Source organism: Canis lupus, chromosome 27 (assembly GCF_003254725.2).
Source record: "Canis lupus dingo isolate Sandy chromosome 27, ASM325472v2, whole genome shotgun sequence".
NCBI lineage: Eukaryota > Metazoa > Chordata > Mammalia > Carnivora > Canidae > Canis > Canis lupus.
Genome location: NC_064269.1, coordinates 53,713 through 72,422, shown reverse-complemented (window position 1 = coordinate 72,422; position 18,710 = coordinate 53,713). Strand labels below are relative to the sequence as shown.

General features: G+C 36.0%; 1 protein-coding gene across 1 annotated transcript; it reads right to left on the bottom strand.

Moving 5' to 3' along the window:
* On the bottom strand, positions 1-945 carry LOC112667281 (olfactory receptor 6C6). Its single transcript, XM_025458882.1, has one exon. The coding sequence runs from the start codon at positions 943-945 to the stop codon at positions 1-3; it is 945 nt and encodes a 314-aa protein (XP_025314667.1).
* Between the last annotated feature and the right edge of the window lie 17,765 nt (positions 946-18,710).

The following is an 18,710-nucleotide window of genomic DNA, read 5'->3' as shown; positions in this document are numbered from 1 at the left end:
TCACAATTTTTTTTTTGAAAAATACAACCTTTTTTGTAACATATCCCAGAAGACTTCTTTCACCTGCTGGTTCCTTAGGGTATAAATGAAGGGATTTAGTAAAGGGGCGATTGAGGTATACAGCAAAGCTACACCTTTGGATACAGTCACCCTTTCTTTGGCAGATGGCTTAATATACATAAAGATGCAGCTCCCATATGTCATGGAGACAACAATCATATGGGAAGTACAGGTGGAAAAAGCTTTGGCCCTTTGCTGTGCAGAAGGGAATTTCATAATGGTCTTCATGATGCAAGTGTAGGAGAGAACCACTAACACCAATGTGACCACAAGTGTCACCACGGCGAAGATGAAAGACATCAATTCTAGGACATGTGTGTCTGTGCAGGATATCTGCAGGATGGGGGAAGTTTCACACATAAAGTGATCAATCGTTTTGGAAGCACAGAAATCCAGCTTGAGTCCCATGAGCAATGGGGGAAAGATGATTAGGAATCCAGTCAGCCAAGAAGCAAGTACAAGCTGATAGCACACTCGGCTGTTCATAATGATTGGGTAATGCAAGGGTTTGCAGATGGCAACATAGCGGTCATAGGACATAGCAGCCAGAAGGTAAAACTCTGTAACTCCCAGTAAAAGAATAAAAAATAATTGAGCCGCACAATTATTATATGAGATGGTTTTTTCTTTAGTCACTATGGTTTTCAAGTATCTGGGAATACATACCGTTGTGAATATGATTTCTAGAAATGAGAAATTACGGAGAAAGAAATACATTGGCATCTTGAGGCGAGGATCCAGCAGGGTGAGGAGGATAATGGTTAAGTTCCCCATCAGGCTCAAAGTGTAATTAAGAAATAAAAACACAAAAATCACAACTTGCAATTGTGGGTCATCTGTCAGTCCTAGGAGAATAAACTCTATTTCCGTTGAATGGTTTTTCATCTCTCTTTATAAGCCTTATCAAATATACATAAGAAAAGAGGACAAAGTCAAACATATACATGAATATAATATACTGTAGTGTAATGTGAATTAACCTATATATACACACATTAACATATATATATAACTATATAAAACCTAAATATATATAAATAGGCCTAAGTGTATATAAATTGAATATATAGAAATTAACCTAAATACATATAAACTAAATGAATAGGTGCAGCCTGAGTGCCTCAGAGGTTTAGCGCCACCTTCGGCCCAGGGTGTGATCCTGGGGTCCCAGGATGGAGTCCCACATTGGGCTCCCTGCAGGGAGCCTGCTTCTCCCTCTGCCTGTGTCTCTGCCTCTCTCTCTGTTTCTCATGAATGAATAAAATCTTTTTAAAAAATCCAAATGAATATATATACTAATTTCACATTTTAACTAAATATATATATATTAACCTAAATATTTATATATTTACCTAAAGTGGAAAAGGACATATATTCTCTAATTTATCTATTTGTAAATTATTTTTCCATCTGAAATTTACAATGATGCATAATTACATGCTAAAGGTAACTCTAAATTCTTTCCTATCCATTTTTTCTCTTTATAGTAATATTTCTCACAATTTTTTCTCTGGAACTTGAATATTTTCTTTGGCTAATATGCATTTTTACCCATTCTTCCTGGGTCAACTCAACTCTACATGCATAATTTAAATAAAAGAAGATGAATTATTTTTAGTGTAGTTTTCCATCATTTTTTTTCACCTGAGCAAAAGAGACTAAGTTGTTCTGTGTTTTAGAAATTGTATCCGAGTGATTTTCAAAACCAGGATTTAGAGTTATATATGATAATTCCTATGATAGTCAATGACTAAGCAGGATTGACTTCCATTAATTAGATAAAGTGAATTTTTTTCTGCACTAAGAATACACAATTATTATCAACTTTCTTGACTGGCTATGCTATGACATTCAAATGGTTGGTTGTCTTTCAGGATATATAATAAATACAACAAAGGAAAACATGACAAAAACAAACAACATATTTTAATAAAAATATTCTATTTTTTTCAATTAACCTTTTTGAGGTGTATTCCTAATGTATCCACATAATTTGGGTCACTGCTTTTTAATATTCCCCCATATTTTTGTAAAACTATTGATTACTTCAGAAATTATTGTAAGAAAGTAAAATCTGCCACCCCAAAATGTGTCTCTTTGACATGACGATTAATTTAAGCTGATTATTTTTAAGAAATGGAAGTCTCAGAATGTTTTCCTTTTTACCTCCTCAAATTTCTAAAAGAATTTATATAAAAGACTTGCTCCAAAAAGGGAGATATTACCACAAATAATTATGGTTGTTTGTATGCTAATATGAATTGGCAAGATCTAAAATGTGGTCGAGAGGGAGGACCTTAGCAAAGTCTGGTTCTTAAAATTCTTCTTTATGTTCATTCTTTCTGTGTGGCCCAGCAAAAAATTGTTTCCCAAACACTTACTCTTTTTCATTTTCCTTTGAATTCTCTTCCATGTCTTTAAAGTCCCAGACCCCTACATCTTTGGAGCTCAAAATGGTAACCTCAAAAAAAAAAAATGGTAGCCTCCAATGCCTGACTGCCCATAATTCTCATAATCTTACAAGGCTCCCGTCCCATATATATGCAATTAATTTGATATTGTCCTGTTAATGTCTCATGTCAATTTAATTCTTAAACCAGCAAAAAAGAATCTGAATAGTAGAGTAAAATTTTTCCTCTCAAACATTATATTACTCTCTGTCCTTTCTAAGTATAAACATTCTATTTATTTCCATGTTATAGTATTCCATTTTATGTGAAACATGCTAGTCTGTTTCATTATATGTGTTACCTGCAACGTTTTAAAGGAAATAAATTATTAAAGCACTCTGTTATTTTTATTCTTTTGCTTTTGTCTAATTAATATTGCTGTTTCTTAATTTTTTTTGTTAGGAGAGGAACAAAACTAGGATTCTCCATGCTTAATGTGGTTTTCTGAAACAGATTTTAGGGAATAGCTTAAATTTTATTAATGGCAATTGAAGACTTGTAGTCTTCAGCTACTGAGTGGTCACAAACTTTTTTTATAAAAATGTATGTTTATGTTCATCTTAAAACTCCCAACTTTGCTCTATTTCTGACTTGAAAAAGTATGCTCTAGGAGTTATTCATACAATTTTGGTTACCAAGTGGATCTATCAGACTGTTCTAGAACTATGTTATTCCATTTGAGAAAACCGTTGCTCAGCATTTTTTCCACATCACTTAACCAAGGGCAATACATGATTCATACAGAGAATCAGAGAAAAATGAAATTTAGATGCAACTGTATATGAATAAGATAGATTACAATATCTGTTAATACACAGCCAACAAATGACTGTAGCATATAAGTGTAAAAACACTTATAGACCTTAAAAATTGAGAACTCAAATTCAACTCCCTGAATTGGACTTGTGCATTTGATATAACTTCTGATTTTGAAGTCAAGTTAAAATTATTGTTGCCTTACCTCCTTGAACCTATTGTATCTAGTGTTCCCTTAAGTGTGCATGGCAGAGATGTTTCTTGACATAATTAATTATGATTTTACTCTCTTATCATCATATTTTATTTTCTGAGCTGGATACTTACTATGAATGATTTTTGTGGGAAGGACCATGTATATACAGTGCTTCTGTAAAGAATTTCCACATTCCCTCAGATTCATACTCACTTTGAAGCTCAGAACTCAAGTATTAATAATTTTAATGGACATCCATTTTCTATTCCAGATAAGTTGCATTTTGTGAAAGCTTGTTGTTACAATTGCTGTCATTCAAAACCTCAAAATGAGTAGTTATACTTTAAAATAAAATGAAATACGGCAACTGAAAAAGACTCGTGGCATCATCTGATGAAAGATAAGCAGCTGTTCCAAGAGAAATTCCATATTGGTCCCTGTACACTTATGAAATGCTGCAGTTTTATCACTTTCTACTTACTATAGGTCCAGGGGTTCTACTGAAATAAAGGAAAAGAAAACCTAATCTTTGGGGATCAAAGGTCCAAAAGTACTAATGACTGGCAATAAAAGACACCACTGTAATCCACTTTAAATAAACGTTGAAGTAGAAGTATCCCAGAGGAGTATAATAAGTGATTTATAATAATTGATGAAATATTTAACAGGATCATCAGCCGTTCACTGTCCTGGCGCAACACTGAAAATTCCCAAACCGGTTTATACAAGCCCAAGACACTACCTTGCTTCCAATTAGCAAAGAAGCAATTTCAGACATTAATGTAAACCATCTTACACTCTGACACCTGGTAGTGAGTTATATTTACAAGTAACAAGCATAATATTTTATCAGATTAATAAGTTGAGGCTTCAGATGGATGTTTGATGAAATTATTTTGATCCTTCAACTGAACTGATTTTACCTGTAAAATACATTTTATGTTAATGCCCAAAACTAGAAATGATCCAATATCCACCATCTTGTAAATAGTTTAACAAATTACGGCATATGTATATAATGCAATGAATTAGATATAAAAAATGATTGAGGGGATCCCTGGGTGGTTCAGCAGTTTAGCCCCTGTCTTCAGCCCAAGGCATGATCTTGGAGTCCTGGGATCGAGTCCCACATTGGGCTCCCTGCATGGGGCCTGCTTCTCCCTCTGCCAGTGTCTCTGCCTCTCTCTCTCTGTCTCTGTCTCTCATGAATAAATAAAAAAATTTTAAATGATTGAATCTTAGAAATATTATGCTAAGTGAAAGAAGCCAAATGCAATATCTATATACTCTATGATTATATTTCTATAATTCAGAAAATCACTGAACTTTAGGCGTAGAAATCTAATCAAAGGTTTTAGAGGCTAATAGTGAGAATGAATGACCATAAAAGTGTCATGAGAAAACATTTTACAATGGACATATTTTATATCTTGATTGCAGTGGTGGTTGCATGACTATATATTTTTCAGAGTTCATCAAAATATATCCCCCTCAAAAGGTGATCTTTTTTGTAGTTAAATTCTATCTCAATAATCTAGCAAATATATTTGGATGTGACCTACTTTTTTTTTACTAGACTATTAATTAGATTACTTAGATGTGTACTGTCTGATATAACAGCCATTTAGTCATATGTGGATATATGAATTTAAAGTGTTAAATATTAAATTAAAAATTAAATATTTAGTTCCTCACTTGGGGGTCATGGGATGGGGAACTGCTACTGTGCTAAGATCTAAAATCACCAAAATTAACAGTAATTTATCATCTCAGCCTTCCTCTGGGAGTTACAAGCCTTCATTAGACTCTAAAGTTCTAAACTGATTCCATCAGACAGATTCTCCCAATGCAAATGATGCCCAGATTCGGGGTGCTTCCTATTTCACTATCTTCTTAAAGTTCCCTCAAGGATCCACTTATTTTCATGACAAGGTTGTAAACTCCAAGTAAATAACATACTTGACTGGAACAGATTCATATTTAAAGTCAATATATTCCTCTTTTTTCTACATTGATCAGTGTATCGGGTTTTAAATAACCATTCTTTAATAATTTGAATACAATATATTATAAGTATTCACATTTTGCAGATAAACTCCAATATCGATTTCTTTTATTAAAAAGAAATAAACTAAGTCCTTAACATATTAATTTGGTTTGGTGAGGTTTTTGTTTTGTTTTGTTTTGGTTTGGTTTTGGCTTTGGTTTTATCTTCTTTTTTCTCTAATTCATGAGCTACAGATACGTCTAGAAAGGAATTCCCTCTAATCTTGTGACAACTTCCTGACTTTTTCCATAGTGATACATTTGTCAAATTTCACATAATCTATTTAGAATCTGTGAAACTGTAATAAATAAATGCCACAAATAGCTGTTAGTTTTCTTTTTTTTATTGGAGTTTGATTTGCCAACATATAGCATAACACCCGCCAAGTGCCCCCCTCAGTGCCCATCACCCAGTCACCTCCAACCCCTGCCCTCCTCCCCTTCCACCACCTAGTTCATTTCCCAGAGTTAGGAGTCTCTCATGTGCTGTCTCCCTTTCTGATACTTCCCACTCATTTAGAGGCTAATAGTGAGTCCTGGGATGGAGTCCCACATCAGGCTCCCTGCATGGGGCCTGCTTCTCCCTCTGCCTGTGTCTCTGCCTGTTCGCCCCCACTATTTTTTATATTCCCCAAATGAATGAGACCATATAATGTTTGTCCTTTTCTGATTGACTTATTTCACTCAGCATAATCCCCTCCGTTCCATCCACATCGAAGCAAATGGTGGGTATTTCTCATTTCTAATGGCTGAGGATATTCCACTTTATACATAGACCACAGCTTCTTTATCCATCATCTGTCAATGAATGCTATGGCTCCTCCCACAGTGTGGCTATTGTGGACATTGCTGCTATAAACATCGGGGTGCAGGTGTCCGGGCATCTGTATCTTTGGGGTAAATCCCCAGCAGGGCAATTGCAGGGTCGTATCTGCCAACACTTTGATTTTGGCCTAGTGAAACTGATTTCAGATTTTAGGATTCCAAAATTGTGAAAGAATAGTTTTCATTGGTTTCAGCCATCTATTTTGTCATAATTTGTTACAGTATCCACAGAAAATTAATACATTGTCCAGTAAAATAAGTGGCAATATATACAGTTATAGAAAAAAAAACAGTAATAAAAATCAAGCCTTGGGAACATAAAGAAGAGCCTTCATTTCCTAATAGATGGCACTCAGATCCTTCAAAGATCTTCCTGGTAAAAGAATTCTAAAAATTCTGAAACAAATTTAAAAAGAAAATGAAAGGATGAGTGGCTGAGCTGGTGGAAAAGTAAGTAAAATCTACAATGTCTACAAAGGTAAAAAGAGTGAACAAATCCTGAAACAGATCATCATAGGTAAGAGGAAGTGCCGGCCCATGTTTTGGATTTTTCTGGACTTTATACAATTAAGTAACAAAGCAGTTCAGTGTTCATACACAGTGGATAATTTGTGTTGCTTGTAGATATATTGAACCTGAACCAGGAAAATCCATCTCTCTCAAAACTCGAATAAGAAATATAAATCTTCACCAGAGAAAGATAAATGTGGACACTTGCCTCCTTGATTGAAAACAAGTGCAAGAAAAACAAAACAAACCAAAAAAAAAACTTTCTTTAGGATTTTTTTTAATTTAAAAAAGGATGTCAGAAAACCAGAGAAGCTGAATTTCATGAGTTCTTACAAACAGAGGGACTTAAAGCCTGGAATTTTAAAAATCAGTGGCTCATTGGTGGGCCTGGAAAGCAATAGAAAGCTGAACCCCTGTCCTTAAAAAAAGCACAACAATCAGCCCTGCAAAGAAGCAGCAGTTTGAAAAACACCTGGGGTGGGGTGGAGCTAGGATAGCAGAGAAGTAGGGGGATCTGGGCTTTCCTCATCCCTGGAACACAGCTGTATTGATCACTTGAAATACCCAGGAAATGGATCTGAGGATTGGAAGAAAGATTTCCATGGTTGGAGGGAGACAGTGCGGCAGGTGGAGGTGTGTGGAAGTGAGTTAGGGGAGAGAGCTGCCCTGCTTCACAGGGGAGAGAACCCTTTGCACAGGGAAAGAGAAGGGAAAGAGAGGTTGAGAGAGGAGATGTAGGGTTCACAAAAAAAGAAAACCTATTGGACCACAGACTGGGGAGTTGGGGGAGCTGCGTGGCACAGGTTTATTATGGTCAAACTCTGAGCTTTGAGAAGTGTGATACTCCGGAATGGAGCTGTAGTGAGTGCTCCTGGTGAGAAGGAAGACTTTGGATGGGGAAGAGGCACAAAGTGGTGTAGGGTTCTCATGGGTCGCACTGGGAGAGATTGTTCCCCTTCCTGGATTACACAGGGAAGAGGATATATACCATCTCCAAGGACAAAAGACACTGTAGGCATCAACAAATGGCCTTTCATCTGCAAGGGACAGAGGCCTGTGCAGAGAGGGGATAACCTGGTTACTGCTATTTGAGGTGCCACAGCATAGAATGTGCCCACTTCAAGGGCAGGAGACTGGTTTTCTGGGACAAAGAACACTAGTCAGAGTGCAGGGAGCCTCTAATCCAGAGGAGGGAGCATATCCAAGTGGTGGTGGCTCCTTTATGAGTTGGAGCTTTGAATCCCAGCCTCACCAGAGATAAATGCAAGATACCTGGCACTGGCCTCCTGACGGCCCTGGCTCCAGTGAGGGCTTCCTGAACAAAGGGGGGGTGTCACCAATTTGCCCAGGCTGCAAACACTGTTGGACATCAGAGGGCAACACAGTGGCCCCCAATGGAGGTGGAAGCCACTGACATCAACCCCCGCCCCCTAATGCTAGGCAACTGCTTTTTCTTTACTGGGGCAGGTGACTCAGAGCCAACTCAGCTACCCTTTCCCCCAGAAGAGCACACAGACAGGACTCTACATGAAACAAGTTTACTGAGAATACAGTGCCCCACAGTATCCCCTTCGGTTCTGGTAGAAATAGAACCTGGTAGCATTTTTTTCTTTTGTCTTACTCTTTTTTTTTTTTCTTTTTCCTTTGGAATTGGGTTTACAGTTTTCTGTTTGTTAGTTTGTTTTTACATTTCCTTTTCTCTCTTCTCTTTTATTCTTTTTATTTTTTGAATCAGGATTCTTTTCTTTTCTTTTTCTTTGAAATCAGGCTATAGTTTTTTGATTGTTTGTTTTTGTGTTGTGTTGTTGTTCCCTTTCCTTTTCTTTTTGAAGCAGGCTTCGCCCACCCACTCCCTTTTTTTCTTTTTCTTTCTTTCCTTTTTTTTCCCAGGCATTTTTTAACAAACAAATCAAAGCATACCTTAATAAAGGTCCCGAAACTCCTCACTGCACCAAGGAGGAACTCTACAGAGGATGGACCTGTGGGAAAGAGCTGCCAAAACAGCAGAATTGACACGGCATACACCAAAAACACTTCCTTAAGTGCCAGGCCCTGGACACTGTATGACTTTTTAAAATTTAGTACTACTCCGAGGTGCAAGAAACATAACAACCCTTCATAACATACAAAAGATAAAAACTTAGCCAACATGACAAGATGGAAGAATTTGCCCCAAAAGAAAGGTCAGGAAGACATCATAGCCAGGGACTTGTTCAAAGTAGATATAAGCAATATATCTGAAGAAAAACTTAGAACAGTCCTTAGACTACTAGCTGGACTTGAATAAAACATAGAAGATACCAGGATAACCCTTGCTTTAGAGGAAAAGACCCCAAAACTGGTCAGGCTGAAATAAAAAATGTTAAAGCAGAGATAAAAACCTGATGAGATATAATTACTATGAGGATTGAAGAAGCAAAGGAGAGCATAAGTGATATAAAAGATAAAATTATGGGGATCCCTGGGTGGCGCAGTGGTTTAGCGCCTGCCTTTGGCCCAGGGCGCGATCCTGGAGACCCGGGATCGAATTCCACGTCGGGCTCCTGGTGCATGGAGCCTGCTTCTCCCTCTGCCTATGTCTCTGCCTCTGTGTGTGTGTGTGTGTGTGACTATCATAAATAAATAAAAATTAAAAAAAAAACTTTAAAAAAATGTTTAAAAAAAATTAAAAAAAAGATAAAATTATGGAAAATAATGAAGCTGAAACTAAGAGGGAAATAAAACCATTAAACCATAAAGGTAGACTTAGATAACTAAATGATTCCATAAAGTGAAATAATATCTATAGCATAGGAGTCCCAGAAGAAGAAGATGGAAAAGGGGGGGGAAGAAGGTTTATTGGAACAAATTGCAGCTGGGAACTTCACTAATCTAGGGAAGGAAACAGGTATTCAAGTCAAAGAGGCACAGAGAACTCCCCTCAAAATCAACAAGAACAGATCAACACCATTACATTTCATACTGAAACTTGCAAAATACAAAGATAAAGAGGGAATTCTGAAAGCAGTGTGGGAGAAAAGGTCCTTAACCTACAAGGGTAGACATATAAGGCTGGCAGCAGACCTGTCCACTGAGAACTGGAAGGCCAGAAGGAGAGGCATGATATATACAATGTGCTAAATGGAAAAAATATGCAGCCAAGAATACGTTATCCAGGAAGGCTGTCATTCACAATAGAAGGAGAGATAAGAGTTTCCAAGACAAACGAAGACTAAAGGAGTTCGTGATCACCAAACCAGCCCTGCAAGAAATATTAAAGGGGAGCCTTTGAGCAGAAACAGAGACCAAAAGTAACAAAGACTAGAAAAGGACAGAGACATCTCCAGGAATAGTGACTTTACAGGTGATACAATAGCACTAAATTAATATCTTTCAATAATTACTCTGGCTGTAAATGGACTAAAGGCTCTTATCAAAAGACATAGTATATCAAAATGAATAAAAAAAACAAGACCCATTGATATGCTACTTACAAGAATCATGCCTGTGGCATATGGGAGGAAGTGTTATTTACCAATCTGAGAGCACATCCTGGAGGGACAGAGACCCCTGGGAGACTCTCCAGGAGCAAAGGAGCTGATGGGCAACATTTCTCTCCCCACCCCTGGCATAAACACAGAGCCATCTGCAGACAGTGCCAACATTCATTACCCAACTCACTTACACTATGGCCACCCTGCCCATCTTTCCATCTTCAGCAGATCTGCTATTTTCAGTAACAGTTGCCTCAGTCCTGGTGCTGCAAATGCCCTCCTCCAGACTACCAGTGAAAATCCTGCCAACACTGCATCTCTGGACCTGTGCATTGTGCAGGGCCTCAGTCCCAGTTGTATTGGTGGCTCCCTTCCCACGAACACTTAAACACATCTTGTTAAAACTGCACAACCCACCCTCACCAACCCATTCCTGGTGGTGAGTATACATCCTCTCTCACTACTATGCAAACTTTAAAGGCATTGTGTGCCCCACTACCCCCCCACCAATATGTTCTTAGCCAGAGCCCATTCAAACCAGGCAAAAGACTGGCACTGTGCAAGGAATCCTGTGAAGGGCCAGCATCACTCCAAAGTGCCTGGGGTGAGGGAGAGATAACAACTGCAGCCCTAGCAGTGGGCTGGGGGACAACAGTTGGACCCACCCACCTTGAAAGCTTCTCAAGGGACAACGCAGGGAAAGCACCCTGCACTTTGGTGCTACTGCATCTTTGGCAAACACCTGGTCCACCTAAACTCAGCCCAAGGCAGCCCCAGATTGATCCAACAACACCACAATGACACAACACTGCTCACAAGAGGCAAGGAGCACTACTGTAGATGACTGTAATAAAGGAAAAAGTGGCTAACACATAACAGCAAGGCACGTGGAGCACACAGAAGAGACACCCCTGCAATGCCTGGTTCTGGTGAACAGGGAACACTCCACTGCAGGACAATGCAGGGACTCTTCTTCATAAAGCTATTACTTTCAAAAACTGGAGAAGTAGCTGACTTTCCTAATATGAAGAAACAGACACAGTGTTAGAAAAAAGGAGAATGAGGCATATATCCCAAATGAAAGCCAGAAAAAAACCACAGCAAAAGATCTAAGTGAAATGGAGATAAATAATATGCCTGATAGAAAAATTAAAGTTATGATCATAAACATACTCACTGGACTTGAGAAAAAAGTGGAGGACCTCAGTAAGACCTTTAACAAAAAGATAAAAGGAAGCAATCAGAGATAAAGGGCACAATAAGTGAAATTTTAAAATACTACATGGAATAAAGAGCCACTGAGAGGAAGCACAAGAAATTAGCGACCTGAAGGATAGAGTAATGGAAACTAATAAGGCTGAGCAGATGAGAGGAGAAAAAATATGCAAAATGAAAACAGACTTAAAGAACTCAAAGACTCCATTAAGTGTAATCTCATTCACATTATAGAAATCTGATAAGAGAGAAAAGATGGCAGAAATTTTAATTGAATAATTAATAGCTGAACATTTTCTGAATCTGAGGCAGGAAACAGAAATCAAGATCCAAGAGGCACAGAGATGCCCAACCAAATCAACCAAGGTGGTCCACACCAAGACGCATAATTATTAAAATGGCAATAAGTAGTGATAAAGAGAATTTTAAAAGCAGCAAGAGAAAGAAGACAGTTACATACAGAACTCCTATGAGGCTTTTAGCTGTTCATTCAGCAGAAATTTTGTAAGCCAGAAGAAAGTGCCATCACATATTCAAAGAGCTAAAAGAAAAAAAAAAAAAAACCTATAGCCCCAAATACTCTATACATGAAGGCTCACACTTAGAATAGAAAAGAGATAGACAGTTTCATAGATAAACAAGAGTTAAAGGATTTCATGACAACTAAACCAGCCCTACAAGAAATGTTAAAGGAGGACTCTAGTGGAAGGAAGAATTTTAGGTAGGAGGAAAATAGTAGGAAGGACAAAAGAGGTAAAAATGGTATACTTGGGATTCATAAATGGAGTTTGAGGAACTCATAAATGAAAGAATGTAAAGAATGACACCATATATCTAAACAGGGAGGGAAAGGCATTAAGAATGGGTTCAAATTTGGGGATCCCTGGGTGGCTCAGCGGTTTGGCGCCTGCCTTTGGCCAAGGGCGTGATCCTGGAGTCCCAGGGTCCAGTACCCCATCGGGCTCCCTGCATGGAGCCTGCTTCTCCCTCTGCCTGTGTCTCTGCCTCTCCCTCTCTGTGTGTGTGTGTCTCTAATAAATATATAAATAAAATCTTAAAAAAAAACAAGTACCCTTCCAAATTAACTAGTACTTGAAAAATAAGAAAATATGCCAAAGACCAGAAAAATATGTCTACCGGATAAGTAGATGTCATGAATATACTGAATGCAATGTAGTACCCTGGATTAGAGCTTGTAAAAGGGAAAGAAAATTAATGATAAAACTAATGGAATACAAATAAATTCAGACATTAATTAATAGTCTTGCTTGTTTGGTGGTATCTTTTCATTTTGACAATAGAATACTGATAATACAAGATATTTACATTAGCAGAAACTGGGTAAATTTTTCTCAAATAAAAGGGCTTGTTGAAAACAAGTAGCCTTCTCTAAAACATTAGCAAAAACTCCTTATGTCATCAGAGAGTAAAAATAACAGCAGTACAAAGCCACAGGTAACTGATTTAGAATCCAAGAAAAAAATTACTGCTGTCTCCGAGTCTCTGCAGACAAATATTTGACATTTATGATTTGCCAAAATGGAGGAACCCGAGTCAAAACTTAGGCTTTTATTTGAGACTACTGAAATCTTACTTCTAAGAATAAACACAAAGAACTTATCATTTGTCAAAAAGCATGGAATACAGAGTTGTATAATCTCATTCCTTGTTTTGTCCAAGGTTATCCGTCTTTAATACATGCCAGAATAAACTGAATTCATTGATTAATTACATTTATCTAATAAATTTATTTGAATAAATTAAATAGATAAAATTTTTAAATGAAGTAAATTAAATCCTATTTCTAGGAATAAATCATCATCCAAAATCATTGGCATTTGCAGTTTTGCATATATGATAAAAATTGCAGAAAGGTCTAAAGACTAAAAAAACATGAAAATAACAAAAATACAGAGACCTGAATGCATGGTCAGTGAAATATTTAGAATTAATAATTTTTATTAGATCTATAAAATTAACAATTTAAAAATAATTGGTATTAAGAGTTCAAGAAATATTTGCCCAACAATCTGAAGCAAAAAAAATGGGGATCATGGACTGAAAAATTGATAGGAAGAAATACCCAGAATCACTGTTACAAAAAAGTGCATGGAACCTACATTCTTCACTATGGAATATAGTTATGTAGAGGAAACAAGTTTTGATAATACTATAGATTTCACAGAGTATAAGGAAGACAAATAGTACTTTAACAAAAATAACTGTATTTTTGTCTTATTTAAATTGTTCAGACTAGGATGTTGAAACTCTTCCATGAGGTCACTGTGTTTCTAATCTGATATGCCTAGAAACACACCTAGGTCACAAACCTAGGTGTGTTCTGTGCTCTCTCTTGTTGATTGGCCAGTGTATTCCTAGTGTGATTGCTCATACTCATGGCTTCAAATGGTTTGCCCTCCCATGTGTGGATATCACAACGAGAGAGGGTGGAGAGGACGAGGAGGGCAAACCCCTTTTATCAAAGAAAAAACAAAGGAAATTTCACATCATTTCCGTTTACATTTTTTGGACATAATTTGTACACATGGTCACAAGTTGCAAGGAAGACTAGCCATGGACATAGATAAATATTCCATCAATACAAAGTGAAGAATTCTTGGGTATTTTATTTTTTTAATAATAAATTTATTTGTTATTGGTGTTCAATTTGCCAACATACAGAATAACACCCCGTGCTCATCCCATCAAGTGCCCCCCTCAGTGCCCGTCACCCATTCACCCCCACCCCCCGCCCTCCTTCCCTTCCACCACCCCTAGTTCGTTTCCCAGAGTTAGGAGTCTTTATGTTCTGTCTACTTGGGTATTTTAAATGTCAGTTTAAGATCACTGAATCATATCACAAAGACTATTTGGGGTAAAGACAGCTTTCAGAAAAGATAGTGAGGATATGTAGGAAATGCATCAACTAAAATAATCTTTTTATTTCTGTCTTTAAATCCTTATCTATATATCTGGGACTCAAGGATTTTTTTAAATGTGCGTGAAATAATTAACTAAAATGACTGTGCAGAAGAGCAGATTATGGAAATCTATACTGAATTCACAAGAGACACAGTAAATAGTAGGGGTTTTTAAATATATTTTTAATTTAAAAATTTTTAGTTCCTGGGGAGAATTCTTATATAACATATAAGTTTGTGTCCATTGAGGAATACACTTCTTTGAAACCATATCATTCTGAGAAATCTTTGTAATCTTTAGATAGTTTCTTCAGGACAAAATAGAATAAGTACCCCACAGAGTCAAGTGTTGGCCATTTTATATGGCGCTGAGTAATACATAGAAAAGTATTCAAAACACAAATAAGTATGCTATAGTAATGAGGAAGTTTAACACATTAGATTAGAGCAGAAATAAATAAAATAGAACCTAAAAAAAAAAAACAGGAAAAAAAGGAGCTAGTTGGTTTTTTTTTAAGATCTATGCATTTTGTAAACTGTTAGCCAGACTCATTTAAAAAAAAAAAAAAAAGGACTCAAATAAACAAATCACAAATGATAGAGGAGAAATAACAACTGACAACACAGAAACACAAGATTTATAAAAGATTATGAAAAAATTGTATGCCCCAAAATTGTGCAACCTAAATGAAATGAAATTAATAAATATCTCAACACATAAAAGCTACAAAAACTGAAACAGGAAGAAAGAAAATTTGAACAGAACAATTATAAGCAATGAACTGAATCAATAATTTTAAAAATCCCAACACACAAAAGTCCAGGAACAGATAGCTTCACAGGTGAATTCTACCAAACATTCTAAAGAAGAGTTAAGCCCCCCGCCCCCCCCAAAAAAAAGAGTTAAGACCTATTCTTCTCAAACTTTTCCAAGACATAGAAGAGGAAGGAAAGCATTACTTTGATACAAACACCAGATGAAGACACCACAAAAGAGAAAACTACAGGCCAATATCCCTGATGAACATAGATGCAAAAACCCTTAACACATTATTAAAAAACTATAATATCCATTTCGTGATAAAACGCTCAACAAAATAGATGTAGAATGAACATACCTCAACAAAATAAATGCCACATTCTCAACAGCTAATATCATACTCAATGGGGAAATAATGATCTCTTCCCCTAAGGTCAATAACAAGACAAGGAAGTTCCCTCTCACCAGTTCTATTCTATGTAGTATTAGATGTATTAGCCACAGCAATCAGACAAGAAAAAGGAATAAATGCCATGTAAATTTATAAAAAAGAAGTAAAATTCACTATTTGCAAAAGACATGATACTATATAGAGAAAATCCTAAAAACTTCACCAAAAAGTGACTACAACTAATCAATGAATTCATTAAGATCACAGGATACAAAATCAATGCACAGAAATCTGTTGTATTTCTATACATCAATAACAAAGCAACAGAAAGAGAAATTAAGAAAACAATCCCATTCACCACCACACTGAAAACAATAAAATATCTAGGAACAAACTTAACCAAGAAGGTGAAAGACCCATACTCTGAAAACTATAAAAGACTGATGAAAGAAATTAATGATGATACAAACAAATGGCAAGATATTCCATGTTCCTGGGTGGGGAGAACAAATACTGGTAAAATGTCTATACTACCCAAGCAACCTATACATTTAATACAGTCTCTATCAAAATACTAACAGTATTTTTCAAAAAAACTAAGAAACCCCAAAACCCTAAATTTGTATGTAACCACAAAAAAACTGAATAGCTAAGCTAAAGCTAGTAGCAAAATTATAGTTATCACAATTCGACTTAAAATTACAATATTAATTGTAAAAATATTATAATTATTATATTTATATTATAATTATAATAAAATACTATATTATCATATATTAAAATATTATATTAATATATTACAAAGTTTTAGTCATCATTAGTACTGGCAGGAAAGTAGACACATAGATCAATGGAACAGAATAAAAAGCCCAGAAACAAACCATGATTCAATTACTCTTTGACAAAGGAGACAAAAATAGGCAGTGGGAAGATCATCTTTTCCACCAGTGGGGTTGGGAAAACTTGAAAGCTACATGCAAAAGAATGACGCTGGATCACTTTCTTACTCCATACATAAAAATAAATTCAAAATGGAATAAAGACCTAACTGTGATACCTGAAACCATAAAAATCCTAGAAAAGAGCACTGGAATTAATTTCTCTGACTTTGGCTATGGCAACGTTTTTCTTAAGATTTTATTTATTTATTTGAGAGAGAGCACAACCAAGGGGAGCGATGGAGGGAGAGGGAGAAGCAGACTCTCCTCTGAGCAGGGAGCCTGATGCAGGACTCAGTCCCAGGACCCCAGGATCATGACTTGAGCCAAAGGCAGACGCTTAACTGAGCCACCCAGGCATCCCAACTATAGCAAAATTTTTCCTGAGGCAAGGATACAAAGGCAAAAATACACTATTGGAACTTCATCAAAATAAAAAGCTTCTGCATAGAATATTCTTGTTATAAATATGTACCACTATATTGAATGGCAGATGGAGCATCAAATGGTGCTGGTATAAAATATATTCATGGTGTATTTGTTCATTTTTTTGCTTTATATTTTCTATTGTTTCAAAATTTTAAAAAATAGCAAAACATTTAAGTACTTCAGTACACCTTTAATTTGAGGTATTAGGTCCCCAGCTAATGAAATCTTGACATTAACTAAGGAAGCAAAAGAAAAGTTTCCTTTTGGGGTAAATCCTCTTAAAGCTACATATGGTCAAACTAACTCAGGGCAGTGGAATATCTGAAATTCGTGTTGGCATTAATTGTAGGGTTTAAGTTATCTCTAGTTCTCTTTTGGGAGAATATCTGTTTTGTTTTGTAGTTAAAGAAATTCAGCTTTTTGCTGAAAGTGATTCACAGTACTTTTAATTTCCTTCCTTCTTTGTTTGTTTGTTTGTTTGTTTTGGTTGTTGTTTTATCTTTTACACAAATAATACTATTCCTGACACTAGTCTCCAGGGGCATTTCTTTTTCTTTCCTTTTCTTCTGTTTTAATTAATCCCTTGTGTCTCTTACGAACAAAATAATAAAACTCTGCATTTTGCTAGTGCACAATTTGAAGCAAGAATTCGTTGTTAAAAACTTTGGGTTCTGTTTATATGCGGGATTTCCCATTTACAGCATGACATTTTCATGTAGAATTTTTATGGAGATATTTTCTTTCATTTTAATATATAAGAAAAGAAGACAGAAAATAAATTTTACCTGGCCTGAGAGAGGAATCCAATTATTTGTAATAACTGGGTCCCGTCATTTTAATGGGTGTAAGTGGAAGTGAAAGTTATAAACAGATGCATATAATTTCCAGAATGAATATCTGTTTTTAATTTATTTATTTATTTATTTATTTATTTATTTATTTATTTATTTTCCATATCTGTTTTTAGAATACTTCTGGAGAAAAGCTTTGCAATTAACTTTCCTTTTAAATGATTGATTTTTTTTTTTACAATATTATAAAAGAGAGAATATTCATCATTTCTTTTTGACCCCTGTTTCTTCCATATCCCCATAGTGGGAAAATTATATCAATGTATCCTAGATAGGGTAAGTCACTTATAGTATACACCTAGGTCATAAATGAGAGCATTCCCACAAGTAAGAGTCAGGTCAAACAGTCAAAATTTCATGATTAAATGTAACTGATAGGAGATGACTGATGTATTTGAAATCAAAGAAAAATAATAACAGTGAAATGAGATATAGGAACAATGGGAAATTACTGCATAGGGACAAAATAATGGTATATATCAGAATATTTCAATCAGAGAAAATATGTAACTGCCATGATTTGTATATTTCACAAATTTTTAATTGTTTTAATGAGCTAAGTAGTTCTGTATCAATATTGCAAGTTGACTTTGGTACTAATTTTCAAGATGTTACCAGAATTTTTTCCGTAATTCTTAAGCTATTTGTTGTGAGGCTCCTTCCACAGTTTGGCTATTGTGGACATTGCTGTGATAAACATTGGGAACAAGGGGTGTTGGAAAGGGAGGTGGGCGGGGGGTGGGGGGACTGGGTGACGGGCACTGAGGGGGGCACTTGACGGGATGAGCACTGGGTGATATGCTATATGTTGGCAAATTGAACTCCAATAAAAAAAAGAAACAAGTTTTTAAAGTTTTATATTTGCAAAAAAAAAATAATAAGTCTTAAG